This window comes from Mixophyes fleayi, chromosome 4 (genome assembly GCF_038048845.1).
Source record: "Mixophyes fleayi isolate aMixFle1 chromosome 4, aMixFle1.hap1, whole genome shotgun sequence".
Taxonomy (NCBI): domain Eukaryota; kingdom Metazoa; phylum Chordata; class Amphibia; order Anura; family Limnodynastidae; genus Mixophyes; species Mixophyes fleayi.
This window is the reverse complement of record NC_134405.1, coordinates 33,357,561-33,368,132: the sequence shown is the minus strand read 5'-3', so window position 1 is coordinate 33,368,132 and position 10,572 is coordinate 33,357,561. Positions and strand designations below refer to the sequence as shown.

At 43.2% G+C, this 10,572-nt stretch overlaps 1 protein-coding gene across 6 annotated transcripts in view; it reads right to left on the bottom strand.

The window, feature by feature from the left end:
* Positions 1 to 1,755: 1,755 nt before the first annotated feature.
* The window catches only part of ACHE (acetylcholinesterase (Yt blood group)), a 56,736-nt gene continuing 47,919 nt past the window's right edge, over positions 1,756 to 10,572 (bottom strand). For 5 of the 6 annotated variants that reach the window (XM_075206529.1, XM_075206527.1, XM_075206525.1 and 2 more), the window contains one exon: positions 1,756 to 3,700. In XM_075206529.1, coding sequence (XP_075062630.1) covers positions 3,579 to 3,700 — 122 coding nt within the window. In that variant the 3' untranslated portion in view covers positions 1,756 to 3,578. Of the gene's footprint in view, positions 3,701 to 8,360; positions 8,669 to 10,572 lie in introns of those variants that run through there. The other variant, XM_075206531.1, reaches the window with a different exon arrangement.

The window sequence follows — 10,572 nt, the reverse complement described above, 5'->3', positions numbered from 1 at the left end:
AGGGTGGGAGGGAGTATGTACGGAGATGAGGCTGGAGATGTAGGGAGCAGTGGAGTTGGAGAGGACCTTGAACGTGAGGGTGAGGAGTTTGAAGAGGATTCTGTAGGGGAAGGGGAGCCAATGTAAGCAATTGATAGGTTACTTTAGGCTACAGTACGTTTCCTAAATATCCTGTTGACTTTTATGGCATCATTCACATCTCTGCTTCTACAGTATAGGGCCATGGTGGACAAAATAATGTTGACTTCAGGAACTAATTGGTCAAATCTAGGAGCCACCTGGATATTTTAAGGAACTAGACACCAGCAGTAGGTTTGACTCCACAATCTTGCCCTATCAGTATGAAGTGCGCCATCACTTCTATGTGCCGTCTAGTCCTTCCAATGTCTCTCAGGCTGCGGCTTCCTCTTTGTCACCATTTCCATTGTCACTTCAGTTTCCCACAAAATCAGCAAATATTCTGAAATATTCTGTGCTGCTGTGAACACACCAGATGATCTGATTGGCTACAAGTTATTCTATCCCTTAAGAAATTGTGTACCTCAAGACTAACAGAACATGAAGAGTTACTGTGTCTGCCTCATGTTTACTCCTTCTGGTCTGTTTGTGTCATCTGTCTTGTACTATTACTTTATTACCACACGCCCATGCCAAGGTTTAATCTACATAGACATTTTCAAGAGACCGTGACAGGAGAGAGACACAAGAAAGAGGAGACAGACACAGGAGGCAGGAGACAGATACAGGAAACATGAGGCAGACACAGGAACAAGAAGAGTGAGACATGAGACTGACACAGGAAACATAAGACAGACACTGGTGGTAGGAGACAGACAGAGCAGGAGATAGCCATGGGCGCCAGATACAGGAAAACAGATACAGGAAATAGGAGGCAGACACAGGAAATAGGAGGCAAACATAACAGGAGACAGCGATGGAAGCCAGATACAGGAAACAGACACAGGAAATAGGAGGCAGATGCAGGAAATGGGAGGAAGACACAGGAAATAAGCAACAGACAGACAGAGCAGGAGACAGCCATGGGAGACAAATACAGGAAACAGACACAGGAAATAGGAGACATACAAGACACAGACATAGGAAGTTTGAGACAGATACAGGAAAAAGGAGACTGAGACATGAGACTGACAGCGGAAACATAAGACAGACACTGGAGGTAGGATACAGACAACGGAAACAGACACAGGAAATGGGAGGCAGAGACAGGAAACGGGAGGCAGACACAGGAAATGGGAGGCAGAGACAGGAAACCGGAGGCAGACAAAGGAAATGGGAGGCAGAGACAGGAAATGGGAGGCAGACACAGGAAATAGGAGGCAGACACAGGAAATAGGAGGCAGACACAGGAAATAAGCAACAGACAGACAGAGCAGGAGAAAGACATGGGAGACAGATACAGGAAACAGACACGGGAAATAGGAGACAGATACAAGACACAGACATAGGAAGCATGAGACAGATACAGGGGACAGACATAGTAAACAGGAGACAGACACAGGAAACAAACAGAGCAGTTAGGAAACAAACCAAGACAACGGGCTGGTACAATGATATCTTAGTAATGACAAATACTGTTGCTGTATAACTGATATTCCATGACCTATAACAGTGTACATACAATCGTCAGGTTGGTAGGACTTCCCGTAAATCTCATCATCTAACCAACACCAAGAACAACTTACAGGTGACGGTGACAGCATTGTAATCCTTAGAAATGATTGCTCACACAGGTGATGAGGTTTTATTGTATTTATTGAACGATGCAAATACAAGCCTTGTTCCTCATGATTATTTAAGACCCATTTCTATCGTAGCGCACAAGGAGAGGAGTGCGGACAACAGCGGTGCGGTCACCGTAGTCATGGGGCCCTGTGCACAATAGAATTCTCCTTCTAAGGCCCAAACCGTTGACAATGAATCGGAAGTCGGAGGAGACCAGTATTACATATTGTGGTTCTAGGCCTCGTGGACTAAACCCAGTCTACAGGTACATTGAAGAACTCAACAGAAGATAAAAGTGTTTTTTGTAACTATTCATACACTTGTTTCATTGATGGTATAATTATAATATTGTACATTTCAAGAATATTGAGAGGGCATAATGATTACACATGTAACAATATCATAGACTAGCACAGAAAAAACCTTTAATTATCTTGTTTGCACGGGATAAATGCAAGCGAAGTGCTGTTAATAAATAACCTTTAACGTAACACATTTAAAATGAATACAGAATCCATGTGTGGTTTGTGTAATAACATGATATCATTTGGGTAAATGTGTAATGACCTACAGCAATTAGATGCTAGAGGGTAGATTTATCAACATTCTGAAAAGTGGAGCAACCAATCCGATTCTGGCTATCATTTGTCTAGTACATTCCAGAACATGATAGCTAGAATCTGATTGGAGGCTATGGGCAACGTCTCCACCCTTCCTTGCAAGATTTGATAAATCTACCCCTCGCAGTTTAGAAACAAGATGACATCCGTTTAGTTGCTGTGGGTCATGCTATTATGTCAGTCTTAATGAGTGCAGGATTGGCACTGTACATACATGTAGTGAATAGATACAATATGAAACTTAAACCGTGTCATTAAAAAAAAGGGCTACATAACGAGTGGACATTGTTAATGCATTATATATGAGCTGTTTAATATTCTGTGCATATACAATTGTGGGAATGAACATATTTTTGCACGTGAGGCTGACCTGCTGGGACTTATAGTCCCACGACAGCTGGAAAGCCACGGGTTGCCTAGTATAATATACCCTGTTAGCGAGGGTGAAAGTGTAGATAACACTGGTCATAGGATGAAGAACGTATGGCTTACGGCAGATATATGGACCCTATGGCTTTCCATAGAAGGCCGTAGGCACCTGACTGAGCATTTGGCGCCTTGTGTGAGATTGTTTAGGTGTACGATGATGAGCAGTATGTACTTATGGGGTGGGGCATGCACGCCCAGTTCCTCATTTATCGGGTACTGCGGCTTTGGCATCTGGCTGGAGGTCCGACGTTCTCACCATCACAAATAAATAGAATACATCTAAATCTCCCTCCATATATATATGTATATATATATATATATTTAGAAATATGTATATATTATATATCTATTTATATATTTATTTATATCTTTATATCATCAAACACTATATACAGATGAACATGCGAAAGGGGATCACAGCATCGTACAGGGATAAGAAATGCCCCCGGGCTAGGGGGGAGATGGGGACGGGGACGGGGGGCTTTGGGAGACATACAGTACATACAAAGTACAAGAACAATCACATGAATTGCGTGTGTGAAGTCATGTTAATGTCCTTAACGCGTGTGTCTTGCTGGTAAGCAATTCTATGACGCGGTATGGAGGGGTGTAAGCCGTTGTGATGTCACAGTAATGGATGTATAGAAACTCCCCTGATTGGCACTGCCGCGTGTGGAATTTGCGCAGTGATGACATAGTGATGACAGAGTGATGTCACAGTTTTGCTTTGTTTGTTTTGTTTTTGCTGGACGAGCGGGAGTGTTGCTCAGTGGTGTCGTGATGATGTCACAGCTCGCTGCAGCGCTCCTGCTTGCTGTAATGGTCAAACTGGTTCTTCCATCGCATCATGTAGGCGCTCCAGCGGTGAAACTCCACCTTCCACTGTCGCTCGGCTTCATCCACGTTATCTGTGAGGGGAGGAGAGGCGGAGAAGGGGACACCACGAGGAGGCAAGATAAAGAGGGGGGAGGAGGGGGGCACAGAGAAGACAGAAGAGAGAATCACTGCTTACATTCTGAAATAAACTTTCTATTGTAATCATAAGGAATGGGGCGGGGGACTGCTCAGCGGATACCGAAGACCCTTAACTTGGTCAGGAAGTGGGGGGGGGGGGGGGTTATTGCTATAAAGGAAAAGGATTTTAGTAACTAGTGGCCTCTATGATCGTCATGCAGTGATTCGGTAAGTTCAGAGATGGAGAACATGGGACGCTTAAAAGGACCGTTATTGTGATATTTCCTGACATTTATTACTTGACAACATGCGGTTTCTAACGATCGTGACGTGGATTAGTGGACGGGACTGTGGCCTAAAGGTTACTGGTAATGTTGGCAGGTGAATATGCATAGTAGAAGCTTCTTTATGCACCTTGGGCCTGAGTCATTAAGGAGAGAGAGGCAAAAGAAAAAGAGTAAATGTCCTCCGGGACAAACCATGTTACAATGCAAGGGGTGCAAATGAGTTTATTATTTTGCACATAAGTTAAATACAGGCTGTGCTTTTTCATCCAGCACACAAATACTTGATAGCTTTGTTTTTACACTGACATTTAAAGTTGATCTAGGACATGCCCTTCCCCCAACTACAAATCTGTCCCCACATTTTAAATTTACCTCCACCCTACAATGCAACATGGTTTTGTCCAGGTGCAAAGTTACTCCTTTATCATGCTGTGCTCTCCTTAACGACTCAGGCCCCTTGTGTTTTAGGTTTATGTAGTCCTTTTGCTTGAGGTAATAGTAGAAGAGCAATAATAGGTACAGCTATAAGGAAAGGAGAGAGAGGAAAAGGTGACATGTATGTAGTATAGAGCATAGAGGATCCATTGGAATGAAGGCAGTTTTGCAGGTGGTGAAAAGAAAGACTCTTCTGGATGGGTGAATGTACAATGATTAACACGATGAAGCAGACACGCTAACCAAACCTTGATATCACAAAATAAGTCCATATTGTTGATTATTGTATAAGGTACGAAGTATGTCTTCAGCATAAAAGTTATTATTCTTAGTTAATCCATTATCCGATGTATAGCAATTAAGGGGTCCCCTGTCACCCCCCTCCAATTCTCTGACTATAGCTAAGTCCGTCCTTGTCTCAAAAGCCTGAAGTGCACTCGTTACTGCTCTTCTCAGGTATAAGGTTCAGGTACCTTATTTGCTATATAGCAACCAATCATTTATTTAGTACATTCTACAAAATGACAGCTAGAATCTGATTGGTTGCTATAGGAAACATCTCCAATTTTCAAAGAGTGGACAACCCCTTTGCTGGCAGGTCACTAGTCTGACACTAGAACTAACATTTGAAAAACATGACAGGATTGTTTGCATTTAAAGTGTGCCTCACCCCTACACACAGCGGAGGCAGCCATTTTGTTACCTGAACCAATATACATAAGAATGCCACCCTATTAGGTCACTAGGAACCAGTCACATGACTTGGGCACTGTTTCAGGGATATCACTGAAGTCTGCATGGTCATGGATATTTGCTTGTTAAAGAAACAGGTGCATTTTAAACTACCATCTATAAAAAATACCCACTGAATGTCAAGTATTTGCTCTTTTCATGTACAGTGATTTCTACTTCTCATGTATGCAAAAGTTTGGGCATCTCTGTGTTTCACAATATAATTAAGTGATATTAGGAAATTGATACGACTTCCGAGTACAAATTTAAGCATGATCTATGTCTGCGGTTTAATGCGCAAACACATTGTTTTTGATGAATTAAACAGACTGAGAAAAACCAAGCACTGAATGGGGGATGTGCAAAGGTTTGGGCAACCTTCTATTGGTGTTGTTTTCAAGGTCTCCCTAGTTTGGTGTGTACAGACAACGAATATATGAACAATAAATGAAATCATAATTCCAGCAAAACTAAATTTGGGTTGAATTAAGCCTTTTGTTCAAAGGGGAGTGGCTTTGACAACCTTTGCCGGCATCAGGTGACAAGTGCAAGAGGGGGCATGGTGGCGCCATACCGTCACAGCCATTTTGTGGGCTGCATCAATATTTAGGAGAATGCAGCCTCTCACGTTGTCTTTGCGTTTCAGTAATGTCCTTAGTTCAGTGATTCTCAAGAATATCGGTTTAACCACACAGCGGCTGCCTCCACTGTATTTGTGCCTCCATGATGTCAATAGTATTCCATAAATATTTGTTCATCGAACAAAATGGCTGCCTCCATTGTGTGGTGGGCACAGGTCCACTTTAAGTCAGCACGGTGAGGCTGCATGGTGCCACAGAGGTTAGCAGTTCGTGTGTGTTCATGTGCTTTTCCATCCTCACACAGCCCAAAACCATACTGGTAGGATAATTGGCTTCTGACAAAATTAACATGTGTGTTTGTGTGGTAGAGAAGTTAGACTGTAAACAAAGTAATTTGTCGCAGAATTCAGATTCCTATCGTTTAATAAACTGCAAAAAACAACCCCCCTCTACCAGATATATATAACACCCAATAGACAGCAATGGGCGGATTTTAGAACTCTTGTGTCCTATTTGTATCTCGATTTTTGCTTCTAACTGGAAGTCCCAACACTGCAATAAGCAAATGCATTAAAACATGGCTTAATCTTATTTAGCCACTGGGTGGCGCTGTGCTGTGTAGGACATAAAACGTTAGAAAACACTGATGTCCACATGTAGAGCCGGACGCATTTTTTATGTGAAAAAGGCGGACGTAAAATGCGTAAAAAAAACCAAAACGCCATTATGTTCCCCGCTGATGCGCGTGCAACTCAGCACACTATGTTACATGCTTCTTCTGCATGGAGATCTTACTTGCCTACTTTGGCAAGAGGTGCACCGGGAGATCGGGGGGGGGGGGGGGAGGGGAGGTGGGCGTGTTGGGAGCGAAGCCGGGCGCGTTGAGTCATTTGGCTCCGCCTCCTAAACGGCCATCACATTTTCTATCCAATCACAGCAGAGAGTGGGGCCACAATGTCGCAGAATTTGCATCATAAGCCCTGCCCCCACCACTTTAATATAGCAGTATTGAGGAACCGGAAGGCTGCCCTGCTCTCCCGGGAGTCCAGGTGGACTCCCAGAAATTCGGGAGTCTCACGGAAATTCCGGGAGAGTAGGTAACTATGATGAAGATACGTTTAAAACGTATCATATGCTATAAGAGCATGCTGCACTTTAAGCCTATCATCGTGCGGTAGAGATGCTGGTCCTCATCATAACCAGCACCTGGTGACACTATAAACAGGGAAATTTGCAGTATTGGGTCCCCCACTCACAATGTTATACCTCCCAACTGTCCTGATTTCAGTAGGACAGTCCTGATTTTAGGGCTCTGTCCCACTGTCTGTCCCGGGGGTGGGAATGTTTGGGGAAGGGAGCTACGTAATGGGCAGCCTAGCACTGAAGCCGAGAACAGCCCCCCTCCTCCCCCCCCCCCCCCCGTCGCCCTGCCCCCTTTGTGACATGGCCACACCCCCTGTCTCCCTGCCGTGGACACACACGTTGAGAGGTATGTAATCTCACGCAGCCCAAGCCTGTTCAGCATTGGCGGCGTTCCCTAGGGAATTTGGGCCTGCAAAAAAAAGAAATGTGGGCCCCTTCTTCTAGGAAGAAACAGCTTCATGCAGAAAGCACTGGGGCTCCTACCAACACGACTGCGGGTGGGTGTGAAGTAATAAATGGTTAAATTATATAAAGCAGCAATTTTTTCCTGTGGCACTACTGATCCCAGCAAGTCCTGGGCACCATATACTGCGTGGATATGCTGGCGCTTGTAAACCTGCAAGACAAACCTGTAGTACAGCAGGGAAAAAAAATACTGTAAAAATAAAAATGCACTCACACTGAGAAAAAAAGACAGTAATTAAAATAAAGACTCTCCTACGCACCCTCTTTTACTCGTTTATTAGTCACCTAGATCCTCTCCACTTTTGCTGCTTTCGATAAAATGGGGTTTAAAATAAGAAAAGAACAACACTGACTTGACAAGACTCCTGGCTTGTCATTATTAACCAGAGCGGCTTCGCCTTCTGATTGGTCAGAGCGTGAGAAAGCTGCTCTAATTGGTTACTACTGGCTAAACCTTTCATAGAGCTGATCCGCTTTGAACTACACTGATACAATGCAGTTCATTATAATTTACGAAGCCGCAATTTTCGGTTCTTTACTGACAAGCAGGGAGGTTTTTCATTTGCGTTGAGGCGCCTTGTGGAGCAAGTTAGCGTCATTTTAAATGTGTTTTTTTTTTATTTTAAATCCCAATAGATTAAAAGCTGCAAGACTGCAAGATCAAGCACCGGCAACAGACACGCCCCTTCCCTCCCCCGTTACGCCTCTCTAAGCATAAGGAGTCACCAACACAGTATCGAAATGTGCACTTAATGCAAAAAAAAAATAAATACTAGCGTCCAATTCTACAGGAACCCATGACTGAGAGTATGACTGACAACAACATGAGGAGATTTTGTGTTACTCTTAGTTAATGGAAAAGACATGCAGATCGATGGGTCAGATGGCTCAGTGATTTTTAGTCATTTTAAGAAAGGGAGGTGAATTACAAAAAAAAAAAATAATTAAAAATACAAGCCAAGAAAGTGAAATGAGTAATAAAAACAAATTTATTGAAAATAGAATTAGATAAATGAACCATATATGATGGAATGAAGAGATGCATGAGCTGAATGATGCAGGATGTATACGGAGAGGAAGCGTTGCATGCTGGGAAACAACATTATCTACTAACACATTCTGGAAGTTATGAGTTAATAGGAGGAGTGACTGTCCAGTCAGGATTTGGGGGGAGAGATGGGGGGGTATCATGTTTTATGCTGCACTATAAACACACACAGTGTGAGCAGCGTCAGGAAGGGGCCGTTTCGGGAGCTGTTCGAGCAAGGCTCTCTGGTCGCTATAAGGGAGAAAGTCAGATGTCAGATAGGGTAGTACAGGGACAAATCACTATCACATCCCCACAGCCCTCCCACTGCGCAAGGGGAAAATATCATCATTTCCTGTTTCACCTCACTGGAAACCCTATTGCCATTTTGTACCGAGGACATATATTCTCAGCGGTTTCCAAACTTTACATTTAAAGCTGTCTAATTTAATTCAATATTTCCTCACACAATAATGTATATATTATATTGGGGCAGCATGGTGGCTCAGTGGTTAGCACTTCTGCCTCACAGCACTGGGGTCATGAGTTCAATTCCTGACCATGGCCTTATTATCTGTGTGGAGTTTGTATGTTCTCCCCGTGTTTGTGTGGGTTTCCTCCGGGTGCTCCGGTTTCCTCCCACACTCCAAAAACATACTGGTAGGTTAATTGGCTGCTATCAAATTGACCCTAGTCTGTGTGTCTGTGTGTGTGTGTTAGGAAATTTAGACTGTAATCTCCAATGGGGCAGGGACTGATTTCTCTGTACAGCGCTGCGGAATTAGTGGCACTATATAAATAAATGATGATGATGATATATTAATCAGTACAGAGCTCAATGCTCTAAATCAGGCTTAAAAAAACTTGTGGTTCTCCATCTTTGGCAGTGCATGCTGGGAATGGTATTCCCACAGGTCACCAACAAGTGGACAATGCCAGCGACGCTCAACCTTTTTTTTTCCTGCTGGTACCCTAAGTGCCAGTATATCATTTTCTTGGAGCCCATAAGAGGTTGTTAAGAATAGCGTGTATTGTAGAGCTGGCAACCAGAGGACTCACAAAAACAGGTTGTAGGAACTCAGCCTGGGGTCACGACCCACAGGATAAGCAACTCTGGTCTATGCCATGTGAGGAAATATTCAAAAACAGCATGGATTAAATAGCATTGCAGGTAAAGATCTACCATCTATATGCCTGACACTAAGCCAAACCCCTTGAGGATTTTTAGCTAAGGAAGCTCTGGATCATTTAATCGGCTATTTGGATAAACTATTACTGTACATCCCTTTTAAAGAGACAGAAGGTTTGGATTTACTTTGACAGTGGATTGACAGACATTCGTAATTATCTTATGGCACGTCTCTTAACTTTCAATAAAACAACCTGCTTGAGGTATAATGTCCCATGACTTACTAGGCTGTCAGCAAATGTCTTGAAGTATACGGATTAAACACGGCTTGGGTTAGCACAAAGGAGACGGATGACGATAAGTTGGTGAGTGGTTAGTGGGAAGACTAGATCAGACTTTGGCAAGCTGTGGCTCCCCATCTCTTGTGCATTTACCGGTTCCAGCAGTCCTTGGCAACCACAGGCACACAGCATCCCTTAGTCTGAGCTATATAGGAATCACTGTGGTGAATAAAGTATTAGGAAATTAGGGAAGGAAAGGTAAGAGGTTTGTAGACAAGACAAGAATTCCGAGGTGTGTTAGTAGCCAACGGTGAAAAAGGAAGTCGATTTAAGGATCTATGCAGCCCCTGGTATTTGGAAGCAAGTTTCTATGGATCCATGGATTTAAAGAAGAAGAACAATTCAACAAATAAGAAAATCAGATTACATATGGTTAGTAAAGGGAATGCAACTGGTTAGTGGTCATTTGTGGATTGTATAATAGAGGCCAAAACAAGAGCCTTGGAAATCCAGTTTTTTTCCAGTCAATGAAACATGAGATGTAGAAACCCTTTTACTGGCAAATAGACATTCAGCATTTCCACAGAAATGCTGAAGGTAGCTGCAAATGGGCTTCAGTAGCCTGGTTTCATCAAACGGAAAGCCTCGCCATTAGTTTAATAGGCTTGCCCAGTGACTTAATTTATTGGATTTTACATGCCCTCTTGAAATTTTAATTATATGCGTTTCTTTTATGCTTTCCAAAT